At 37.8% G+C, this 26,921-nt stretch overlaps 1 protein-coding gene and 1 non-coding gene across 3 annotated transcripts; one reads left to right on the forward strand and one right to left on the reverse strand.

Annotated features, from left to right (window-relative positions):
* Positions 1-1,864: 1,864 nt before the first annotated feature.
* Positions 1,865-26,921, reverse strand: LOC133655357 (diacylglycerol lipase-beta-like). 2 transcript variants are annotated; one of them, XM_062055425.1, is made up of 16 exons: positions 26,677-26,921; positions 26,281-26,468; positions 22,887-23,038; positions 22,494-22,668; positions 22,158-22,425; positions 17,516-17,638; positions 17,306-17,433; positions 11,362-11,488; positions 11,168-11,251; positions 8,498-8,575; positions 8,335-8,415; positions 8,124-8,251; positions 5,995-6,063; positions 5,663-5,735; positions 5,224-5,477; positions 1,865-3,169 (listed from the first exon to the last, which is right to left on the reverse strand). In XM_062055425.1, exons 2-16 carry the CDS (start codon positions 26,373-26,375, stop codon positions 2,974-2,976), a joined length of 2,031 nt encoding a protein of 676 aa, XP_061911409.1. In that variant the 5' UTR covers positions 26,376-26,468; positions 26,677-26,921; the 3' UTR covers positions 1,865-2,973. The 2 variants fall into 2 exon arrangements, with proteins under 2 accessions (XP_061911409.1, XP_061911408.1); XM_062055424.1 differs by having other exon boundaries at positions 26,281-26,921.
* trnar-ucg (transfer RNA arginine (anticodon UCG)) lies at positions 21,756-21,828 on the forward strand. The gene has a single exon. It is a non-coding gene; the product is annotated as a tRNA-Arg (tRNA).

Below are 26,921 nucleotides of genomic sequence, written 5' to 3' on the forward strand. Positions count from 1 at the left end.
AACAGTAAGGATGGTTCTTTTCCTTTTTGGTCCGGAGGACACAAAGTCTAGTTTCCAAAACCAATTTGAAATGTGGACTCGTCAGACCACAGAACACTTTTCCACTTTGCATTAGTCCATCTTAGATGAGCTTGGGCCCTGCAGCGAAGCCGGTAGCATTTTTGGGTGTTGTTGATAACGGCTTTCGCTTTGCATAGTAGAGTTTTAACTTGCACTTACAGATGTAGCGACGAACTGTAGTTACTAACAGTGGTTTTCTGAAGTGTTCCTGAGCCCATGTGGTGATACCCTTTACACACTGTCGGTTTGTGATGCAGTACCCCCTGAGGATCGAAGGTCCGTAATATCATCGCTTTTGTGCAGTGATTTTCTCCAGATTCTCTGAACCTTTTGATGACATTATGGACCGTAGATGTTGAAATCCCTAAATTCCTTGCAATAGCTTGTTGAGAAATATTGTTCTGAACAGTTCGACAATTTGCTCACGCCATTTGTTCACAAAGTGGTGACCCTCGCCCCATCCTTGTTTGTGAATGACTGAGCATTTCATGGAAGGCACTTTTATACCCAATCATGGCACCCACCTGTTCCCAATTAGCCTGTTCACCTGTGGGATGTTCCAAATAAGTGTTTGATGTGCATTCCTCAACTTTTACAGTCTTTTTTTGCCACTTGTGCCAGCTTTTTTTGAAACATGTTGCAGGCATCAAATTCCAAATGAGCTGATATTTGCAAAAAATAACAAAGTTTTTCAGTTCGAACGTTAAGTATCTTGTCTTTGCAGTCTATTCAATTGAATATAGGTTGCAAAGGATTTGCAAATCATTGTATTTTGTTTTTATTTACGATTTACACAACGTTCCAATTTCACTGGTTTTGGGGTTTGTACATATATATACGTATATATACATGTACACATACATACATACACACATATATATATATACACACACACACATATATATATTATATATACACACATATATATTATATATACATACATATAGTATATACACACATATATATTATATATACATATATATAGTATATACACACTTATATATTATATATACATTACACACACACATATATATATATATATATATATATATATATATATATATATATATATATATATATATATATATATATATATATATATATATATATATATGTGTGTGTGTGTGTGTGTGTGTGTGTGTACAATATCGGTTTGTAGCTTTTTTTTTTTTTCTAAACAAAAAAATATCAAAATGCCCCCCAAACTTGACTTTTCAGTAAGCAGCCCTTGGTGGAAAAAGTTTAGACATCCCTAATCTAAAACATTAGCTCTCAAAATTAAAACAAAATTAAAAAATGTTGGTTAATTAAAATGTAAAATATTAACTTGTGAATTATTTTGAAAAACTACAACAGCCATAATAAACACTGTTAAATATAAATATGTAATGCAAATATTTCCATACAGACATAATTTTTGACTCACCAGATTATGCAGTTACAATCATATTATCATTTTCATTGTAGTCTTACATGAGGAAAAAACAATAGGAAAAATTTAGGAAAACCAAGCAAAAAAAATCGGTATGTAATGATAAAAAGCTGAAATGTTCTAACTAATAATTAATCATATTAAACTTAGTCCCCTATAAAACATAGCTGACACAATATCTGTAGGCACATTTTTTAAATGAAAAATATATCAATGTGGTTCCCGCATACATTGACTCTTCAGTATGAATTTGATTCGTGCCTACACCTACTTGACTCACACGGGCTGCACTTTAACTTTTTTATTTTCTCATGACTTCAAATCAATTTGTGGTTCATTAAAATACCCTTAGAAATAGAAAAATACAGAGTGTAATTCTCAAAAACATTTATTTTCTTAATTGCATGTTTAAAATCCATCCATCCATTTTCTACCCCTGTCCCTCCAGCGGTCAATGGGGTGGCGGGAGCCTATCCCAGCTGCATTCAGGCGGAAAGCAGGGTACACTTCATCACAGAGCCAACACAGACAGATAACATTTATACTCACATTCACACACTAGGGCCAATTTAGTGTTGCCAATCAACCTATCCCCAGGTGCATGTCTTTGGAGGTGAGAGGAAGCCGGAGTACCCGGAGGGAACCCACGCAGTCACGGGGAGAACATGCAAACTCCACACAGAAAGACCTTCTTACTGTGAGGCACACGCACAAACCCCTGTTCCAAGGTGAAATTCATGAAAAATGATAAAAAAATGTAATACTGTATATTTTTTTCTTTGGGAAAAAAATCCAAGGAAAGATTTTGCAGACTATTTAATACAATTCCTCCTGTTTGTCCCTCAACTCACTTTTTGAACCAACATCGCCTTTTGTCTTTAGAAACAATCCCATAACGTTGCTTAGGCACTGTTCACCTTAAACAGGACAGCACGAATCACGATTTCTGTACAAAGACACATTTTCAAACATACGCCTATTACCTTGCCATCCTTGAATGATCATTCTCTACCAACAGGGAAGTCAAGTGGTCACTTTAAGTTAGCAAAGAGGGGGCGAGGGAGGGCAGCCTCCAGCAGCAATACACTACACACAAACATACATGAATACACATTCAAATTTGTACACGATACACAGTCGAAAAACATGCCATTTACGAGTCAGACTCACAGAGCAACACAAGACATGGAAATCTAAATCAAATCATTAAAAGTGCAACATAAAAAATGTACCCAATGTGGTTGGTTGCACCAACTACAATGGAGTTTCCAAAGTTCAGCAGGGTATACTGGGTTCAAAAAGAGGCCTATGAATAGAATGGTAGGGCAAAAATAGCATGAGCATATAAAAAATATTTTTACAAAATGAATGGGGTTAAATGTTCAGTCAAGTCTGGAAGCAGGGACAGGCCTTTTTGTGAGTTTGCGTGTCTGTGTGTGTGTGTGTCTGTGTGTGTGCGTGTGCATGTGCGCGTGATACATTCAGACAATGTTGTGCTGGCAGTTGTTTGAAGACGACGGGCAAAGGGAGTAGGGCTTATCGCTGGTCAGACTGTTGAGAGCTCGCAGTACAGCGTCAGGCATGTGATCCGCAAGCATCCTTGGACTGATTAAAATACTGCGGAAAGCCATTTCATTGGACCACTCGGCGCGGTATCGAACCTGGGATATACAGGATCTGTAAGGGAAAAGACGACATTTGATGACATACTTTTTCCTGTCTGGGCAACCTGTGTCTTCATATTTTAAATATGGCTGTCAACTTCATCTTTCTACTGTCTTAAAGTGAAACACATACTCGAGGATGCCGCCGATAGCATAAATGCTACATCGACAACAAGCAAAGGCTGGCAGCGTTTACCTGTGTCAATGTTGTCAACAAAAATACCACAGATAAACAAAACAATGGCTTTGCTAAATGGACAGCCACTGCGTGTAGGACACCTAGCATTGGTGAAGACCAAGTCCTGCAAAGAAGATGTCATTCATATCATCACAGCTGAGCTGTCGTACAATACCTTGGAAAGGCACAATTACAGCAATAATAAACCAACTGTACTGCACAAACACGAGCATCAAGTTGCAACTACGGGCTGAATGTGAATTTATTTTGCTTACTGGAAAACGTTGAACATCTGTAAGTAAACACAACGAGCTAGGGTCACATTGTACCAAAATAAGGAGATCAGCATTGACATCTGAAAAAGGTAAACAAGCTTGTATGTTTCAACAACTGTTTAAACTAAAGAAGAGAAAAGGCAGATTTAAATGATGCACTATGTTACGTTGTGTATGAGTGTGTTTACTACATTATCGATTAGTAACTGCAGCTTGTTTGCAATATTATTGTTAAGATTTTCAACATGTGCAATTCTTACTATACTTACTGTCACCAAGTTATGAGCAAATCAATGACTGCAGTTCAGTAAAAAAAATTAAAAACAACGTTCCTGTATGACATTCTGACTAAAAATTGCATTTGCAACCAAATATTGGTGTACTTTTAAGCAAATCTTATTCATGCAAGCAAATAATAATCTATGATTATTCATGGTTAATCACAGTTCAAGAGTGTGATTGATCTGATTTAAAAAACTTGACACTTGACAGCCCTAATTCTAAAGTATTGTTTCCCATCGTAAATGTTGGAAATTGAACCAATCTGTTTTGTTTTTAGTCACAAGATGTAAGATGTTAATAATGAAGAAGTTAGCATTTATGTATGTTTATGCGGAGTACCAATAAAAAAAAAAGACAACTTCTGGTTAAAAATGGACCCTGGGCAGCACTTTGGACACACATGCCTGAGGATATCAACTTTTGAGGCAATATGTTACCATAAATTGTATAACTTTCATTTTATTTCGGAGCTTTCAATGTACAATCTACAGTGAATCCTTGATTTACAAACCCCTCATTTTACAAATTTTTCGACTTACAAACTACAGACCAAATAAAAATATGCATTTGTGTACAAATCTTGTCTCAGTGTAGGAACGTTTCATCGACCTATTGTATGCCTGCAGTGCAGCCATTTTGTGCCAGGCAGCACATCGATTATAGGCAGGCTGAACGCTCCCCGGTGCTCATTCAGTCAGCAGAGCAATGCTGTCGTTAGCTACTGTGCCAGGTGCTACTTTGTGTGCTTTTAAAGTGTTTTTTTGATTTTCACAACATTTTTCAAGTTTTGCTAGCTCAATGAGAGTCCAAAGAAAGCAACGGACAAGCGATGTGTGGTTTCAAACATTTGGGGAGTACAGTAACCACAGCGTTGTCGACACTGTTCACCCCCCCTTCCATTGAACGTTAAGATTAACTGACAAAGTAAAGTGGATTTTGTTTGTTATTCCTCATCATTGTTGAAAGCTGTAAATGTGAGTGTGTGTCTGCAGGGCCACTGCAAACGATGATAGTTCAACTGTGGTTGTTGGGTTTTTTTTTTTAGCTTTGGTGGTAAATAGAAAGTGAATCATTACCCCTTGTTATGTTTGTTTGATATACAGTACTGTATAGCGCTTTGTATTGTGTTCAAAGTGTACAAACTTTCACTAAAATATGGATTTTTGTTAAGTGTGGAACTATTTTTTTAATTATATTTACCTTGTATTATATGCAGAAATTCACTTCAATATACAAACTTTTGTATTTAAAAACACTGTTCAAGAACAAATTCAGTTTGTAAATCAAAGTTCCAATATGTGTGTCGATTAAAGAAAATAAATCAACAACTACCTGCGTGTTGGCCCATCTTCTAGGATATGCAGAACACGCCCGGGCAGGAAGAGAGGTAGGTGTGTCACAGTGTGGACGGGCGAGTCGTCCGAGGCCAAGCTGTGATAGGACGACGAATGGCGAATCAAAAGTGATTCCTCGCCAAGCAGTGGCTGACTGAGCTCCTGCTCCCTTCTGTTCTCCATCTCGGAAGGGAAGTCATCCGGGTCTCCTCCAAACACTTCATACCAGCATCCCTTCAGCAGGATACGATACTGTAATAAACACAGTGCAGTATGTAGTTATGATGACACAACAAGAACTAATTAAGTTCATAAATCAAGGTTCCAATGTATTAAGTTAAAGTTAAAGTGCCAATGATGTGTCGATTAAAGAAAATAAATCAACAACTGCATCTATATATTTGTGACAGTATATATATTTAACTAAAACGACTTACTTTGGGTTTATTGCAATTTGAGACTATCCTGAGAATTTTTCGTTTTAGATCCTCCATATTGGGAAGACTGAGTCTGCATGGAAACAAAAATGGTGAAAAGAAGGGACAATAACGCAGAAATAAACATGTGCACATGATATCAGTGGCAGCACCACATAGTCTGCATTACATAAGAGTGTGTAAAAGTGCACTTATTAACACCCTTTAAGTTGGTAAAATTGCAGCAAACAAAACAATTCTAGCTTGTCCACAATCAATCCCAGCAATGACAAATACATTGAAAAACTGTAAAAATACACCAAAATACCCAGTACATCAAAATATACACTTACCGTGGAACCAGGTCTTTACCCAGAACAACTGAGACCACAAAATCCTTGGAGTAATCAGTTAAGGCTTTGCTGCACATACAGTCAATATAAAACAATGTTATTAGTCTCCCTCAGCAGAAATGAGAAATGTATACATAAATGTTGATGTTTCGGTATTAGAATAATAAGACCAGTTAACCTTATACTTGACAATTACTATGTTAAAAAATCTCAGCAGTAAATACCTATCTTTTCACGGTTCGGCATTTACTTCTCGGCATATTTGCAGACGTATTTCCTCTGCTTTGAACTGTACATACTTCGATTTGTGTGCGTGTTTTTGTGTGTGGTTTGGTGGCGCTATTAGCAGGGAAAACAAGTGCTGCGGCTATTAATCCAGAAAAAGGTGCTGTTTCACAAGTTAAATCACTCAATATGTTCCAGCAGGAAGATGCATTGACAAGACCTGATGTTGTGTAACTGCACGTTTTGTACAATTCAGTGTTCACTTAATGCGGTCTCAGTGCATTGCAGATTTTAAAGTACTATTACGCAGGTTTAATGGTAGGGTTGTGAATCTTTGGGCACCAGACAATTTGATTCGATTATTGGGGTTAAAAATTTGATTCAAAATCAATGCTTTTTTAATAACGTTAGGTGCCAGTTCTATAATTAACTATATTCTCCATAAAATAGATACACAGCTGGGATGAATTTATATATCACTTTAAAAAAACTTGTTTTGTTTTTAAAAATTCTTAAACATTTAACTAATTCAAACACAAATAAGACAGGAAGAGAAGTATCCCACACTTCTCTTTTCTAGAGTAAATCTGTACAGCAGATATGGGCATCTAGATCAACAATATGATTTGCCTGAGTGGCAGGACAGGACAGATTGAAAAAAAAAAGAATATATAATGTTTTTTTAATGGATTTCTTATTTTTTTTAATTGATTAAGAATCGTTACAAATAAGAATGGCGATTCATCCAAAAATCTATTTTTACACCCCCTATTTAATAGTGTGTGAAGTGTTTTAAGAGCATAGTGTTTTTAAGTGTATTTGAAAGCTTATACAAGGGATTAAATGCATACAACCGTTACAAAAATCCTAAAATAAATGGTGTCCCTACTTCACTTACAACCCCTGAAGGAAATCTGTACTTTATACTAAATGTCTGTAATTGTTATTTTAATGTGTTTAACAACAGTGATAGGGAATATTATACTATATCAAAAACAGGCATTTTTAGGGCTTATATGTTGTCTGTCTATCTGTGTTGGCCCTGCGATGAGGTGGCGACTTGTCCAGGGTGTACCCTGCCTTCCGCCCGAATGCAGCTGAGATAGGCTCCAGCACCCCCCGCGACCTCGAAAGGGACAAGCGGTAGAAAATGGATGGATGGATGGATGGATGGATAATAGGTGCATTCATCGTTTGCAGGTTTTTTTTATTTAGGGGGTGGGGTGGGGGTTGCCGTCCAATAGGGGTCTTGAAACGTAACCCCTACGATTATCTGGGCTTCCCTGTGTTTACAATGTTAATGGTGCTGAAAATTTCAATATGTTTGCATTTTCTCACAGTTACAATTTTCAAAGCAAGAAATATAACCGGAACACCACTGGCTTGCTTATGTTACCATTAGTGGTTTGTCATCCATCCATTTTCTACCGCTTGTCGTAGTGGGTGCGGGAGTCTATCCCAGCTGCATTTGCGCGGAAGGCGGGGTACACCCTGGACAAGTCGCCACCTCATCCCAGGGCCAACACAGATAGACAGACAGACAACATTCACACTCAAATTCACACACTAGGGACCATTTAGTGTTGCCAATCAACCTATCCCCAGGTGCATGTCTTTGGAAGTGGGAGGAAGCTGGAGTACCCGGAGGGAACCCATGCAGTCACGGGGAGAACATGCAGAATGAATCGAACCCAGGACTTTCTCGTTGGTAGGCACAAGCACTAACCACTGCATCACTATGCTGCTCATTTAGTGGTTTAACAAACAAACGTGAATATTAGGCAAAATTCCTAAAAAAAAAGAAAAAAAAAGTGCAGTCCCACTTTAAAACACCCTTGATCTAAACTATCATGTGTGACCCCTTGATAATTCAATGCCAGAGAACCAGTCTGGGCCTGACTCACCTTAAGAGTCCCCCTGGTGGAGAAAAGGCATAGCACTTCAGGGTGGGGAAGGAGTTGCGCAACTGAATGGCTAGCACTGCTGCTGCACCTGCACCCAGACTGTGACCAGTGATTACCAGCCTGTACTCCTACAACACAATGCAAGCATATGCTTTAAGAATCTCACTAAATGATGTCCATGCAGCAGCTAAAAGTTTACTTATTTGCTCACTGGTGCAATGGTAAAAGCTTGGTTCAAGATTCCATCGTTGACCAACTTTTTGTAGATGTAAGATGCAGCCTGGCTGATGCCCTGCAAGAACCAACAAGAAATACGCATTAACATAGGAAATATCAAATGAAAGGGAGGTTCGTTGTAACGAATTTGAATGTGCCTTGTGAGCGTAGCAGGCTCCAGTCACGCCGTCTATGGGTAGGTTCTCACATTCAGCCGAAAGGTCTGTCAGGACGTCCTGCAGGGCAAACAGTGAAACTGACATCAATTAAATCTAATAGTAAATATGTACTTTTCAGGCTGTCAATAAGATAGCTGTACTCATTAATTAACAGTCTGAATTTGTGGTAAAAATAAAATAAAAATGAATGTATAACATTTTAGTAGCCATTTAACCCAGGCTAAAAGTATCAGGGTAGTTTTTGTTGTAATTATAATTTAAAAAGAGCAAACACGAGCGTTTCATAATAAATGTCTTCACCCAAATACTAATCATGAGTGAAAAAAGTTTTTATCATAGTGTTTATATTTTCTGAGAAATGGTCATGAAATCCCAAATTCTGCCAGGAGATGTGAGCTGTAAAGTATTTAACTAAACCAAACAAATGTGCAGCTATAATAAGTGTCATTTCATAATGTGTGTCCTTTGGTACAAATAAATGCACACATATTCACATTTTCACTTCTCACTTTGCAGGATCAACGTTTTCAACATCCCTGTGATCGCTATTTATACACAGTACATTTCTATCTCAAAGGTCACCCGTACAAAAGGTGGGCCAACACAACGCTACAAGAGAACTGGAGTAGAGTATAATCTGAGAGTATACAGAAAAAAAACTAGTGAATATGCAGAATATTTTTCTATTCAGGACAATATGTCTGAATTTCTATTTAGGAACATTTGCATGTACCTCTGTTCAACAAATCTGGGGGCCTTCATTCAGACTAACATTCATTATTTTTTTAACTATAAAAACATATTTATTGCGTAGCCACCATTGTTTATATCATGCACTAAATATATCAATCTCAATCAAGATTTTGTGATAATAAATGATTAATTCATCAGTTAAAGGGGGTAACCTTTATGTGGCTGCCTAGAGAGTGCTACATTTTCAATGTGTTGTAAGCATTATTGCCTACTCTCTTCCAGCTTTGAGCACATTAACTATGCCCCATGTAACACACACATTACATATGTTTGTCAGCCAATGATAGCAATTTAGAAAACGTTAACTACTAATTATAGCTATCATTGAATGTATATTTTATCATAACATCATCATGACTGCACATTGTTAGTTGCTTCTCTGGGACTACTTTTGGGTAAGTGCACACGCTCACGACGTGTACGAGACAGCGGTTAGTGACAAGCATAAACGGCAGACTTATTCATTGGGCCGATTAGCAATTTTTACTCAATATGACCAATAATTGCTAAAATACAAACTACTAATAGCAACATAAGGTAGCAGATGGTGTTCCTTTTATATTTTTGGTTTGAAAAATGTTACTTTGAGCAAGTTGCAAATAGCCGTTTTAACGGTAATGATTTTCAAAGCTATTGTTGATACGAGTGTCATATTGAAATAGAATAATCCCGTCTGTTTTTTCTTCAAATTGTAAAATAGTTACACTATAATAAACAGTGCCTCTCCCGGTTTGAGCCTAATAGTTTATGTCAAGACTTCAATAATCAATTCCGCATTTGCCACATAAAGTAGTTCTGAAAAGGGATGTAACGGTATCGTAGATACCGCAGTATTGCGGTTTTAATATTCTCACAATAAGGCAATGAAATGTGACTGTGTTAAACAAAAACTTGGTGGGTGTAGTTTTTTTCTAGTGCTTTTGCATTGGCCGGACTGAAAATAAACTACCTCTGCCATAATCCTCTACGCAGCGCTGGACCGGCAAGATGGTAAATGGTCTGTATTTATAAAGCGCTTTACTATACCTGGAGGGGTACCCAAAGCACTTTACATTACATTCACCCATTCACACACACATTCCCACTAGGGTTGGGGGTGGAATGCTGTAAAGGGGGAAAAAAACAACAGGAAGCATTCGGCAAAAGCAGTTCGTAGTAGATAAGAGAAATTGATTTTTATGGACATTTCCTGAACATTAAATAAAAATCCATTAATAACTGTTTGAGTTATGTTGCTAAGAAAGAGACAACAAACCCTGGCGAAAACATAACCTCTTTGGTATAGGGAATATACTCTGCATACAGCAAAACAAAGCACGCTATTTTCGTCTCGAGCGTTTCCAAAGTGACTCTGCACACCACAGGAAATAAGAGAAGCTACTTGATAAACCATCCCTCGGAAAAGATATTTGAAGCAAGCAAAGCTAAACAGCAATTCTTGAGGTATTTATATTATTAAAAGTCCACTTTAGAAATGTCCACTGCAGAGGACATTGCTTCTCAGAAGGTAAAAGTTGAACATTATTGTTTAACACTTGAAACACTAAATGTTTACAATGTCAGTTTAAAGACACTCAACTGTAAGGTTATTTTTTTATATATGCTTGAAACAATGGAACCTTTCTGCACAATTCTTTGCACTTAAAAATACATGTTTGTATTAATAAATATGATTGGAACATTTAAGCATTATGTTTGTGTTCCATTATAGTAAGTGTGTTGATCCTAAACATTCCACTATGGCATTTTTACCAAGTCTTTTTTTTGGGACAATGATATCGTACCGTGGCCTTATTATTGTGACAATATCGTACTGTGATCTCTTGATATCGTTACATCTCTAGTTCTTAACAATTGATATACTGTATCGTATTCTTGACCTATTCGTCTACTTACCTTCAGTGACAGTGTTCCTCTGACAGCCACTAAAATGGCCTCCCGCTTATGATCCAGAGCCACAAAAAAGGGGATCTCGTATATCTGCAACAAATAGTGGTTCAAATGGTATGAAAAGGGACAAGAGAATGTCAGTCACTCCAGATCATTATGTTGTCTTCATAGTAATGATGACAAAGCTTAAAAAATATTACCTGATTGTGGAAGCTGACATAAATGAAGTCTCTGTATTGCAATCCGGTGCTTTGCAGGATGGAGGAAAAGTGGCATCCAAGGTGGTCTCCCCCAACAATGTCATACTCAGCTGCACGACTCTTACAGCTAGGGATTAGAAAAAACATTGATATGGCAATATATCTCAATTCTTTTTCTAGCAATATAATATTGATTGTTCAAGCCTTAATATCATTTTTGATTTTTAAGTCATGTTTTGGGACGATAGTAAATCAAGGTCGATGTCCACACCTCTGCTCTGCAAAGTAACGCTGTACTGCTACCTCACTGTTAGTGGTGAGCAAAGCAACAAGTCAACAGTTAAAAAGTAGAGTGCAGTTTTTTTTTACATTTAAGTGGCAAAAAACTTGATCCACTCTTTGTACAATTGCAATAAATGGAAGTGGATCATTCAAATTACTGTACATTGTTTTTGACTCTGTTTGTCCAATGAATTACTACTGTAATCTAGTGTATTTATTTACAACGTTTACTATAAACTGCTTTTTATCATTTTTAGTCAACTACCGTACGTGGTATATCGCAAAATCACGATATTGCAATACTGTATTGTATAGGTGTCAAACTCGAGGTCTGGGGACACATCTGGCCCGCCGAATCATTTAGTGTGGCCCTCAAAAGCCTGGAAATAATGTGCATCAATAAGGGACATCTTTCTTGCTAAATGTATTTAAAAATTGTACCACATGCAACACATTCTTCTTCACTCAATATTATTTAATGCAGCAAGTTATTCCAAGTTGAACTTTAATTTAATATCTGCTTGTTATCTTGACCTGTGATTCCAAAGCAAGTTTTCCATCAGTTTGTTGGTAAATAATGATAATAAAATTAAGTGATTGTGTAATAATTCCATAATTGTCTAATAATACCGTAGGCCATCAGCGATAAAATAATGTCAATTTATATTTCGATTAGCTCCTTGTCTTAGTGATGTGCGATACAACTGTTTCGTTCCGACCAGACACTGAGTAAATTTCAGGCTGGTATCGGCGAGACCGATCCGATACTTTGTGCAAATATACCTAATGTTTCTGGTAAACTTGAAAAAGTAGTGTATTTCAAGTGTGGCTGCTCTTGGGGAATCATCTTCAAACAATACAAAATCACGGGGCAAAACTAATGATAGTGTTATTCTGCACTAAATGCATTATCTCATTTACATTCTACTCTGTATGTAGTGTCCTTAAATAGCCTAGTATAAAAGGATACATAAACTTGCTGTTTTATAATACTGAGTGATTCATGTTAATTGCCAGTCAGTTTCTTTAGTAAACAAATGACAGACTGAATAACTGAGCACAGCCTGCCGCTGCCCTTAAGCATTATGCAGTTACCGAGGCGTAGTTCCCACTATCGCATTTAATTTAGACAAGAGCTCAATTATTTAGTTACTTTACACTGTGATCCTGTTAATGATATAAATTATCTCAAATAACTAAAGTATCAAAAGTATCGATATTTTGATTGTAAAATCGATATTAAAGCAATAAGCTCTGGTATCGGCAAAATTGATATTTCAGTATCGATCAGCACAGGCTCGTCTAAGACGAGTCGTCTCACCAAGTTGTCCGGCTAATGAATGTGAAATCTACTTTTCAAAGGCGCTCTGACGACACCACAGATAAAGTGGAGTGATATTCCTTCTTTGTAAGAAGGAGTTTGTTTACCACCGATGCAGCTCACACACAGTCCCGCTGCAGCCACAGCTAATGTTAGCAGCAAAAATGTTAGCAATTTAGCAAGCCATAGCATCTTCACCAAACTAAACTGGAGAAGAACACCCTGCTTATGAGCAATGTTGGGACTAACGCGTTACAAAGTAACGCGTTACTGTAACACGTTACTGTAAAGCCGTTAGTTTAGGCGGTAACTAGTAATCTAAAGCGTTATTTTTTATATTCAGTAACTCAGTTACCGTTGATACATGATGCGTTACTGCATTATTTTACGTAATTTTTTATGTAGTATCGGCTAGAAACAGAAGATCTGAGTGTGTTTTATTGGAGCGCTGCAGTGTCGTCCTTCTGAATGTTCTTGTGTCACAAGCCGGAGGCGCGCTCTGTGTGTGTCTGGGTGTGGGTGTGTGTCTGGGTGTGGGTGTGGGTGTGGGTGTGGGGAGGGGGGGGGGGGGGGTCTGTGTTTACTAAAAACGGAGCCGCAGCTCCCGACACTCGACTCAAGTGTCTTAACATGGAGATATTCTCACTTCTTTTTTTTGTCGAGCACAAAGAAAAGAACATTTTAGTTAAATGTAAGTTGTGTCTTGGATCAAAGATCCCGTCTACTGCCCAAAACAACAAAACAAATCTGCCTGGTTAGGCTTCACCTTCCTTAGGTGAAGCCAGGTTTACAGCTATGTTGTTATTATGCGGTTTGTTACTTATGTATGTTATGTTGCAGCTATTTAAAATAGTTTTGTCAATTTGTTCTGGCCTGAAATAAATTGGCCCTTTGAAACATATCTTTGTTTTTGTGTGTTGAATGTAGACCACATTGCTTAGCAGAGTTCAGTGATGCAAATGCATGTCAAGTTGATCAACAGATTGTATTATTCTTCAGTGCAATAACAGTACTGAAATGAAGGCTAAAAGGGCATTAATGGGAGCTTTTAAAGAAAAAAGAAAAAAAAAAAGTAATTAAATAGTTACTTTTCACAGTAACACATTACTTTTTGGTGTAAGTAACTGAGTTAGTAACTGAGTTACTTTTGAAATAAAGTAACTAGTAACTGTAACTAAGTACTGGTTTTCAGTAACTAACCCAACACTGCTTATGAGCAATCTTTATTCGCAGATTTATGAGTCACAGCCTATTAAAAGTATTTGACCTCCCCAAAGGAGAAGAAGACATGATGTCAGTATATCTGCTTTGTCCTCTGTAGCCTCATCACTTCATTTTGTGAGAATGAACAAGGATATTTTTGTTGTTCTACAGTGAATGATGGGTCTGGTTTATTTATATCATACAATCTAAAGCAGAGGAAAAGTAACAAGTTCAAAGTACAGTGGAACCTTATTTTACGAACCCCTCTATTCGCAAACATTTCAGTTTACAAACTTGTGGATAGCGTCAAATATACCTCTCAGGGTTTCTCCTTAATGTTGAATGTGGCGCGCTGCCTCAGCATTTTCATTCTCGCCACATCTTGAAAATAAGTTGTTTTTTTTACTTAAAAACTATTTAAAATAATATAATATATTGTAGTCCTCAGAAGAAGACTGACGCTATATTAAGCTTTTATTACCAATCCACGATAACAAACGGCACAATTCCAACAGGTTGTACCTCCCGTGAAAACACTTTCATCTAGGTGTTTCCCCAAACACACAACACTTCCTCATTCTCTGCCAATCACCTTTCAGGCACGGACGGTGTGTTTGCAAACATTGGAAAAACTGACATCAAATCCAAACCACATGAATATAAAACATTAACACCAGCTGGTTGTTACAGTATGAATTGATATATATAGCCTATTATTTGCGCACTATTGGCAAGTGATGTAACAAAAACTTGACCACCTAAAAAAGTCTTTCATCACCAAAAACTGCGCTGCCAAATCTGGTTGTAAACAAAACGTGTGCCATTGTCAGCATGTCTGCAATCTTGACGTAATTTTAATATATCGCACATATACGCACAGACAGCCATCTACAAACTGTGCTAATATTAAGAGGACAGTGGCGGCTTTAAAGTAGAGAAATTTACTGGAGCAACCGCGTCAAGCAAGTGTGACGTCATGCTCGCTGCAGCATGACTCTTTTGTAGCGGACATCGAGGGACAGAAGAAGTCTCTAAACATGAGTACGTTTTACAATAACACTGGAAAAAGATGCTAGATGTGTAGCTTAGTGGTTTTTAATTAAAAAAATGTATTGAAAGTCTCTAGACATTTGAAAATATCTCAACAAAGTACATTGTACAAAAAGCAGCAACAATTGAAAATATGGTAAAACGCTAAAAAAATTATATGTTAATACTAATGAATAATAACAGATTTGTTGTGTCGTTTACATTTTTTTAGCTTTTTTAAATAAAATAACCATCATAGCAAATTACTCTATGATGTTATTGTGACCATGCCCATAAACACACCCCCAGACGCGTCCCAATGCCACAGGTATCTTGGCAGTCTAGAAGAAACCCTGCCTCTGTGTGTGAACCATGTCTCTCTGCACGAACGCTTCATTCATTCATTTTGGGTCCCGCTGGGGACACAATTTTGGAAGATTGAGGAAGCTAGCTTCGTACCACAGCAAGTTTTTAATTGGGATGATAACAGACTTTTATAGAGAAAGATGCCAACGCGGACTGATTTTAAAGCGGAGAAGAAAACTACCTCTTGTTCAGCTAGGCCTCTTCCAAGATCACACACACAGCCCCTCCCCCGTCCCTCCCTACTCTTCCTCTGTCTGTTCCTTTCTTGTCAGCTCCTCTTTTGCTGATGGTTAATGTAAGTGGATTTTACTTTTTCAAAGGTTTATTATTGTAGCAATATTATTGTTAAAGTTAAGGTTTTTTTGTCATTTCTGATTGTTTGTGAGGGCACCAAAAGGACTTTTGTGTGTGTGTGCATGTTGGCAGAGCAGCGCATACAGCAGAGTTTAGTTTTCAGTTGTTGTTGTTTTGGCTTGTTAATAAAGAGACAGTTGATTCATCACCTCCTTTTTATGTTTGTTAAATACACAGTACTGTATTACATTTTATATTGTGTTCAAAGAGTACCAACCTTAACTATAATATAGGGCACTAATTTCGAGGCTGGTACCCATTATTCACATTTACATTGTTTCTTATGGAGAAATGTGGTTCTCTATACCAGTGGTTCTCAAATGGGGGTACGCGTACCCCTGGTGGTACTTGAAGGTATGCCAAGGGGTACATGAGATTTTTTTTAAATGTCTGTCAAAAAGAACTGTGAAAAGAAATGCAACAATGCAATATTCAGTGTTGACAGCTAGATTTTTTGTGGACATGTTCCATAAATATTGATGTTAAAGATTTCTTTTTTTGTGAAGAAATGTTTAGAATTAAGTTCATGAATCCAGATGGATCTCTATTACAATCCCAAAAGAGGATGATTACTTATATGTGTAGAAATCTTAATTTATAATTGAATCACTTGTTTATTTTTCAACAAGTTTTTAGTTATTTTTATATATTTTTTTCCAAATAGTTCAAGAAAGACCACAACAAATGATCAATATTTTGCACTGTTATACAATTTAATAAATCAGAAACTGATGACATAGAGCTGTATTTTACTTCTTTATCTCTTTTTTTCAACCAAAAATGCTTTGCTCTGATTAGAGGGTACTTGAATTAAAAAAATGTTCACAAGGGGTACATCACTGAAAAAAGGTTGCGAACAACTGCTCTATACAAGCTTTTCTATTTATCAACCCTGTTCAAGAAACAATTAAGTTTGTAAATCGAGGTTCCACTGTACTTGCTTTTGTACTTTTAAGAAGTGTTTTATTGTTTTTAGAAGTATAACTAAAGCATGTTATCAGGACCTGATGTTTTATTTCAGTAAATGGCTAATACTGCATCTCTTAAAAGTCTGTTAAAAACAATAAATGACTATACAAAGCCATTTTTTGTAATATGTCAATCTTTTGATCTGCAACAATAATCTTTTGAATTTAAATGAGCATTTCTCAAGTTGAGGGCTTTTCTCAGCATTTTAGGTGAGATTATAAAATAAATTAATTATTAATTACAGATCACTATTAATTGCTAATTGTTTGATAGCACTAACATATTGTATCAAGTAGTCCTTGCACATATCCATCCCAAACTGGAGCACTAAACCAGCTCGGGCTTGTGTGCTACTAGCTGGTACTTTTTAGTACCAAAATAGCAGGTTTATCCCACAACGAAGAGAAGATGACATCATACCAGTCTCCGCTGAGTTTGCAGGGCCCAGTAAGAAGGTTGGAGTAAATGTACAAAGGCCAACCATAGGCTGCAGCAGCAAACTGCATACAGTGGGCGGCTTTCTCCAACTCTGCCTCCAAATCTTCTCCCTTCAAATTGTAATTCATGTTTAAAAAAAGGACCTGCTGAACAAAATAAGCGTAGCATCTGTTAAGAGACTCAAGTACGTACAATGGGAGAAGATGGACTGTGAGCTACAGTGACATCAGGGTCTCTGCTCCGCTCCATCTTGTCCTGTTCCTGATGCAGCAGAGCCAAACCGGCAGCAATGTCACTGGGAACCAAGTCTGTGTCCTGCAACAACACACACATATTATTTATATCATGAAGAATGAAAGACGTACATTTTGGGCTGTTAATGATTTATGTGAACTATTCTTTTTCTAAGGTGAAATTATTATACAGTACAACATACTGTCCATCTACAACAGGGGTCTCAAACACGCGGCCCGCGGGCCAATTGCGGCCCGCGAGACGTTATTTTGCGGCCTGCGAGACGTTATTTTGCGGCCCGCACCTTAATATGAAAATGTAATGTTAGTGCGGCCTGCGAGTTTTATATGAATGGCGCTTGACAGCGTCATACTTGTAAACCCTCACGATTTTTCTGGGAGACTCCCGAATTTCAGTGCCCCTCCTGGAAATCTCCAGGGGCAACCATTCTCCCGAATTTCTGCCGATTTTCACCCAGACAACAATATTAAGGGCGTGCCGTGACTGCACTGCCTTTAACGTCCCCTACAGCCTGTACAAACAGCGTGCCAGCACAGTCACATGTTGTATTTGGCTTCTGTAGACACACGTAAGCGACTGCAAGACATACTTGATCAACAGCCACACAGGTCACACTGAGGGTGGTCGTATTAACAACTTTATCACTGTTACAAATATGCGCCACACTGTGAACCCACACCAAACAAGAATGACAAACACATTTCGGGAGAACTTCCGCACCGTAACAGAACATAAACACAACAGAACAAATACCCAGAATCCCATGCAGCTCTAATATGCGAAAACAGAAAAATCTGTTATGTCGCAGTCAGTCCAAGTGCCAACAACATTTTATGACTGAAAGTACATTTTATTCTCTTAATTTGATATAGTTTTTGTTTGGTTTTGTGATGGGCTTATTTTGTTGAAAACATCATTTTGTCATTGCTCTGCTGGCCAAAGAGGAAGAGCATAACCAGCAAGCTGGCTGCCTTTGTACTTAATGTGAGTCTGCCTATTGTACTATCTGTGCCTTGCCACATACTGTAAGATGTGCCACAAACCGGCTAATAATATTACTACTTATAATTTTTTAAAATCAGGTGTGAGTTTTTTGCTGGCATAAGAATTAGCGGATGGCAGACGGAGTGTATACATTTCAATTTAGGCTTTATAAGGGACAAGCGGTAGAGAATGGATTGATGGGCTACAGCTGGTCCTTATGCGCTTTAAAAAACAAAACAATCTGGAGGCGGATGAGAAAGGCGATGACAGACAAACTGATTGATTAACCTCTTTGCATGATATGTTACCGCTGACCATCATGGGATTATTTATGAAAACGAGGACTCAAAGTCATCAGCAAAATGAAGGCGCAATGCTCTAAAAAAATACTTGATCCCTGCGCCTTGCTAGACAGGATGTGCTACAGCTAGTCATGGTGGACTTATTGTAAAAAAAGGGACTGATTTTGACACAAAATGTGGAAATGTATGTCAAAATAGGAGGCTATGCTGGTGAAATAAATGTCTTGTTCTTTGGTGTGTAGTAGTTCACTAAAATAATATTTAGTCACTTCAGATATGATATGCTACTATGCCTGCTAGGCCAGATAGCACTTGTTACGGTCTCCCAACTAGCCTCTTTTCAAGTCATCCAGTCATTGGAATTCACATTTTCAAAGACTTTGCTTACAACTTCTTTGATACGATTAAAGTATATAATGGAAAAAAACACTTTAATAGCTGATGCCGGTAGATTTGACAGCGGCATTCGACACTGTTAACCACAAAATGTGAACATTTTGTCTTAAGTCATGTGTAAGTTTCAAAGGCACTGTCCTAAAGTGCTTCCAATCTCATCTGACAGACAGGTCTTTTGCTGTCAACCTTGAAAATGTTTCTTCTTCTAAAAAAAAAACCTCTAACCTATGGAGTGCCTCAAGGCTCTATTTTGGGACCAGTGTTATTCTCCCTCTACATGCTGCAACTGGGATAGATTTGAAAAAAATCATAAAATACCTTTTCATTTTTTGCAAATGGTGCAAATGTATCTACCTTTTAATTCCAAAATGGACTCACCAGAAGCACTAATTAAATGCCTACAAGAGGTTAAAAAAAACTGGATGTCCATACATTTTCTCAATTTAAATGACACAAAAACAGTCAGTTTTGTGAGTCTGATCTCGTCTCCGGCCTGATCAGTGCCCTGAGCCCATTATATAGGCCTACCTTTGGCAAAATGTCTTGGTGTTTTGTTGGGATTTTTTTAATGATATTTTTTTCAACTCGTTAATCAAATAATCTCAGTGGTAAAGAAAAAATAATGATTCTTCCAGCTCAGACTTCTTAGGGAAGGTCAAACAATACCTGCCCACAAACCAGTTAGATAACATCCTGTTTGGACTACTGTAACTCTTTGTACTTTGGCATTAGTCCTCCACTCGTGGCTAACAACAGGTCCAAAATGCTACTGCACGCCGACTCACAGGTGTAAGGAAAACATGACTACATCAGCCCTGCACTTGTTTCTCTCCACTTAGCTGTCCGTTGTTTTTAGAATTCAGTTTAAGGTTTCATTATTTGTTTTTAATTCTTTCCATGGGCTGGCTCTGCCATATTTATCTGATTTACATGTTTTACAAAGAGCTATAAGGTCATACGGCTAGAGTTTTTAGAGTGTCCAAGGTCCAGACTGAACACCAGAGAAGACAGAGCTTTTGCAATAGCAGGCCCTCAATTCTGAAATAGTCTCCCGCTGAACCTCAGAGCTGCTACGTCTCTCCAGACTTTTAAACCTTCACTAAAAACTCACATTTCTGTTAGCTTTTAACACAAGCTGAGCTGGACATGTTTGTGATTTTATTTATGCCTTTTTTTCTATTTTTATGGATATCCAGCACCCCCGCAATCCCAAGAGAGATAAACGGTAAAAAATGGATGGATGGATAAATCTCTTATTCTAGTTATCCTGCTTACATTTTCTTTTTTTTTACCATTTTATTATCTGGCTCATTTGCCTGTGTTTATAGCCCTGTCTGAACTTACTGTGATTATAAGTGGGTTTTTCACCTTTCTGTTTTGAATTTGTACAGCACTTTGGTGTAGTAGTGGCTTTTTTAATTGTGCTATACCGTATATAAACTTGACCTTAAGTAATAGGACTGCAGGCCTAAGGCTAAATTGGGGCCCTAAAAATAATTTCATTTGAAGCCACCTTCCCTCTGCATTACAAATTTTTTTCACACTTTTTAATTGATATTAAACCATTTTTATACATTGCTAATAAAACATTAATTTAATTTGATGCATGTTTTCTACTAAAACAAATTCATGAAAAGAAATTGTTCAATTATTTTCTTAGTGCAAAATAACAATTTTAACATAATTAAAATGGGTCATTCTCTACAAGTTTTTTCTACATTTAAAACACTTCCTTGGGGTCTATAAACATGTAATGGAGGTGCTTTGGTCAACATTTTTCATAGATTTTGTTTTACAGATCATCTTTAAGCCGCTTTCTGTCTGTACACAATGTGCCATTTTGCGGACGATTTTAATGTATTTACGTGCCGAAGCCATCCTCCAGGCCAAGTCTCCCCCCATCATGTTATAGTTTTAGCGCTTCCATACCAAGTCTACTGACAGATATAAGTTAGAACTATAAGCTACGTTTTATTACAAATGGCAACAGTGGAAGATGCATGAGCATGTACGAGCCAGTCTGCCCCACAACAAGAGAATGGAGAAAAAGAAGGAACTTATTGACTACAACTTTGGACTACAACTGAATAAAAATGGCAGACTTGGGCAAAGCTCTTCAGGTGAACCTTTTCTATATATTGAATAGAGATATCCGCTGACGTAACAAAGTCCCAAATTCCAAAAAGCTGGTTTGGAAAGAGGCGAAAATATTTTATTATTATCTCCACCATGGTTTGGATGCAAATTTTCGGAAGTTATTGTTATCCCTCAAAAACAGATGGCAACAGGTAAAAAAAGTTGGTTTTGCATAATATGACCACTTTAAAACATATTTTTAAAGTCCTTGCTACCGTTATTACCTGGATTTGAACCCAGTACCTTCTGAGAGTGTGAGTACGACAACCACTGGGATAATAACATTTAACAAGAAAACGCCCTGTCATCGAAGAAAAAGGTTCAATTGTTTAAACTGTAATGAAGTGGAGACTGTACATGGCCGCGTGGCCTAATGGATAAGGCGTCTGACTTCGGTTCAGAAGATTGAGGGTTTGAGTCCCTTCGTGGTCGTCTTTTGAGGCCAACGAGAAGCTCATTTTTATTTTGATTTAAAATTTCCAAACTCTAAAATATACACAGCGCGTGTTCTGCATTTAGGGCGGGGCGGCCCTGTGTGACTGAGTGAATGGAACTTTTTCATGTGTCACTCATACGTATACGTATATCACTGGCATAGCTAGATGAACAAATATGCATTAATTGTAGTGTCATTTTTAGACCAAATATATGAAATTATATAATCTCCCACTGGAGAATCACTGTTCTATCAATTAAAGCACCTTCTAAATGAGTGTTTTGTTACTACTGGAAACGTAAAAGAAAGAGAAGATGAGCCTTACTGAGAAGAATCCACTGACGAGCTGTGAAATGCTGGAAAAGGCCGCTCTGTGGCTTTCGTCCTGCGGCAAGCAACAACACAGCAGTCGAAGCCTGCTCTCCCACACCTTCACTGCGATGGAGCGGGCTGTGGAGAGGAACTGAGTTCCCCCGCTGCTCTCCAAATGTCGCACCCCCAGTGGCTCCATGGCAGCAGGCGGCGGACGGGGATTGCCCATCGGGTCAAAGACGAAGACGACGCCCAGAGCGGTGAAGAGGAGTATGATCCAACTGTTGTGAAAATTAAGTACAGCTATAGACAATTGAACAAACAAAGAAGTGCATGACAAACATCTAACCTGGCAACCACAGCTGCGATGACAGCGCCCACGGTGGCCGGGTCACAGCCTTTGCCGTCATCGGACACCCAAACAGCTCCCAGACAGGCCCACACAAGCTCAGGGAGGTACAAGATAGCTCGCAGGTACACCAACGCAGGCATGGAGCGCCGTGCCCCAGGGTTTGTAATGGTACCTTCAGGCACAATAAAATAGCAAAGCAACTCTTAAAATTGCTTTAAAAAAAGGCACAGAACATGGCAACTTTTCAGAAATCCTTTGAAATACTATGCCAACTAACTTTTGGACATGTGCTGTATGACGTGTTTTTATAGGATCATTTGTCAAACAATTGTCAACCTATAGAAACATCACTTCTACAGAATGTGCAAATATTTATATGGCCGTTTTTACCTTGAGCACTGACATATACAATGGCACATAGCGACAGGATGATGAGTGCCAGCACCACCAACAGTCCAATCAGGTAGATGTGAAGGACACCTTTGCCGTTGCAATCAAATTGACCTTTGTGGTAGGTGTACAGGATCATGGTGCCAATCCACCTAAAAGACAACATTAGCAAACATAAACAGTGAATCCAGAAAGTATTCACTCCGCTTATCACTTTTTCCATATCTTACATGTATTATTTATTACAGCCTTATTTCACAATTCTTTAAATTAGGGAGGCGGCGATCGATTGTCCATTAATATGTATCTGGCGATTTTCGCCAAAACTTACGCAATCGCCATTTTGGGTCTCCTTTAGAAATCGATCAATTATCAGAGCGGATATTAGACTTTTGAATGTACAGTACAGGCCAAAAGTTTGGACACCTTCTCATTCAATGGGTTTTCTTTATTTTTATGACTATTTACATTGTAGATTGTCACTGAAACATCAAAACTATGAATGAACACATGTGGAGTTATGTATTTAACAAAAAAAGGTGAAATAACTGAAAACATGTTTTATATTCTAGTTTATTCAAAATAGCCACCCCTGCTCTGATTACTGCTTTGCACACTCTTGGCATTCTCTCGATGAGCTTCAAGAGGTAGTCAGCTGAAATAGTTTTCACTCCTAAGGCGTCATAGTTTTGATGCCTTCAGTGACAATCTACAATGTAAATAGTCATGAAAATAAAGAAAACGCATTGAAATGAGGTGTGTCCAAACTTTTGGCCTGTACTGTATATCGGTCTCTATTTATAGGTATCAGCATATACAATATTTACACAAATGGTACCAGTATTTAGTATTTTTTTAAATGTATAATTAGTCAAGTAAATAGTTCTAACAAATGCAGAAGCACCAGCCCTTTTGCCTGCTTGTGAAGAATTCACACTCACTTTCTCATCTTTCTGTAATGTTGGTTGCTTGACACAGTACAACTACAGATTGATCTCTTCTGCTTGGGTTTCAAAACTTCAATTTTCGGCCGGGAAATGCAGTTTTTGTCCTTCTTTTCCCTGCATCTTACCGTCGTTTTGTTTGTTTCGCTACTGCAAGGAACAATCCTTTGTCCGCAGCACTCAGAGTGTGGGCTCAAGGAGCGCGGTGAGTTTCATTTAGCATGATTCAATCAAACAACAACAACAATGGGTATGGACATTAAGATGACAGGAAAGATATCCCTGCCAAAAAAAATATATTGATAAATACGAGACTTATTATACAAGTGAAGAAGAAGAGGCAACATTCTAACACTTTCTGGAACACCCAGGAAGAAATTGTGTCAGCCGGCTTGAAAAATGTCCCATGGAAGGAGCCTCAAATTGATTTTATTTAAGTATTCGCAATATTTCAGATTTTCTCACGAGGAAACCTTACAATAAACTGCAAAGATATTATGTACAACTGAGTAGATGTGATATAGAAAAATCCCATATTTTTACACATTTTCCCAGGATATTTCCCATATTTCGAAAGGCAAATGTTGATGCTCCTCTGGACACGCAGCATTAGACACTGATGTTGTTTGGTGCTATATCAACTACAACATTAGTGCAGCATTAAACATTATGTCTCTGCTGGTCCGAAGTTTTCTTAAAAACAATGTTAAAAACACAACTTAAAGCCTTGTGCAGCTGTTTATTGACAAAACCATTACATGTCGATATAGTGCTGAAGTGTATTTCTGGTCTTGTCATCCTCGTCCGGACAGAAGGATGTCACGGCAGTGTGGCTGTATCAAAAGAGACGTCGGAGACGCTTTACTGAACCAAAAGTTGCTTTATTACAAGCAAGTGTCATTTAAACAGGTCTGCAGTTCCCTGTAGGAGCCTAGGTCAAATATGGAGGACTTTTAACTGGAGAAGCCAAACCATCAGTTTATATATTCCTACTTTGTCTGTCTAGGTGTGCGATAAGTCCAAACGGCACCACCTGACCATAAAAGGAGATGTTTCTGTCTGGAAAACAACTGCTTTAAGTCATTACTTAAAGGTTGGCGTTTGAACTAGACAGGTAGTCTCCTCTCAAGGATATGGCTATCACTTTTGCATTTCGAAGTCCCACTTAGGGCCTCCTTCCGACGAGAAGTGATCCAATTTACCTGCAAATATCAAACTAAAGGGCCTTATCTTATCATGTGCTCAAATTGAAATACCATTGTTCACTCAAACTTGATCGTTTGCTTTCTACAAGATGAATATGAGCATTCACCATATGAGTAGAGATGTCGATAAATGCTTTAAAATTTAATATCGGAAATTATCGGTATCGGTTTCAAAAAGTAAAATTAATGACTTTTTAAAACGCCGCTGTACGGAGCGGTACATATCCGGTAAAACACGGACGTAGGCCTAGTATACTCTGGACTGAAGCTGTGTGCCTTCATTGTTTTTGTAGCTGTTGTTTTGAGGCATGTTTAAAACAATAAAAAATAATACACTTTGTGAAAGTCAAAGTATAGTATTTCCCATAGTTGTAGTGGGTATCAGGATTATCTCAGGGAGAGCATGTCCCAAATTCCAAGCTGTTTTGAGGCATGTTAAAAAAAATAATGCACTTTGTGACTTCAATAATAAATATGGCAGTGCCATGTTGGCACTTTTTTCCATAACTGGAGTTGAAGTTCTCTTATTTTGGAAAACCTTGTTTTTGATTGATTGATTGAAACTTGTATTAGTAGATTGCACAGTACGGTACATATTCCGTACAATTGACCACTAAATGGTAACACCCGAATAAGTTTTTCAACTTGTTTAAGTCGGGGTCCACGTTAATCAAGTCATGGTAAAGTTACATTGTTTAATGCATCCAGCGGGGCATCACAACAAAATTAGGCATAATAATGTGTTAATACCACGACTGAATATATCAGTATCGGTTGATATCGGAATCAGTAATTAAGAGTTGGACAATATTGGAATATCGGCAAAAAAGCCATTATCGGACATCTCTACATATGAGTTAATTAATATACTTCAGTGCAAATGAATATCTGCTCCAAATATCCCCAAATAAATTGTGTCCAGGTCACTGGTGGCCAAACCAGTCCTTTATAAAATGTGTATTTAAAGACTTTTAAAATTTGCGGAGCCACAAAATGTACCAAAATTAGCCAAACATTTTACCCATCTTAAATGTCAAAATTCTAAGTATTTTATGAAATGTTTGCAAGTTCATCAAAAATAAAAAAACAACAGAATGAGGAGAAAGTGTCCACTGCAAGTAGATTTTAAATCCCTCAACTGTATCACGCATCATTTCAAAGAATTGCAAAGTTATAACGGCTCATTTGCAAACAACGACTTAATAAAACATTTTTAAAAAACAGGTAATTTAGAATCATACGTACCAAACCACACGGACCAACAGTTCGAAAGAGCCAGGGAAAACGAGGTCATCACTGGCGATGCCCCAGCGACGAGCAAAAACCACCATCCCAGGCATTTTGGGATTAAAAAGATGCAAGTCTGACAGGAGGTGACTTATTGCTAGCAAATGTACTCAACTGGCGCTTCAGGCCATTCATGACTCCACTTCCTGAAAACAAAGCAGCGTTGCTACATTGTACATTATTACTTCTATTGCAACACCCGCGCTGGATCTGTCTGCACACGTCATTTTAATGTCGTAATGTAATGTTAAGCAAAAGGTCGCAGCTCCAACTTCAAACGGAGACCCAGTAGTGCTGACCTGTTAAACTGACATGAAATAATGATATTAAGTAAGGTGGTTAATACGGGCTTACTGTTGTTACGTGACGAGCTTCCCACATAGGCGATCTAAGGTTAGCTGCAAAATACTAAAAATAAACCTATTCCGGGAATGTGTTGTTAATCAACAAGCAAATAGTTCCTTTTTGCGATTTAAAGATACTCTCTCTATTTACTTAGAGTAAATTAATGACAACTAAAGCAAAAAAATGGGCTTGTTTGTTTTGCCCACAAACCGTGTCCGCTTAGATAGGGAACCCCCAAGCAACAAAGCAAGGTA

This window comes from Entelurus aequoreus, linkage group LG08 (genome assembly GCF_033978785.1).
Source record: "Entelurus aequoreus isolate RoL-2023_Sb linkage group LG08, RoL_Eaeq_v1.1, whole genome shotgun sequence".
In the NCBI taxonomy this organism is placed as follows: Eukaryota; Metazoa; Chordata; class Actinopteri; order Syngnathiformes; family Syngnathidae; genus Entelurus; species Entelurus aequoreus.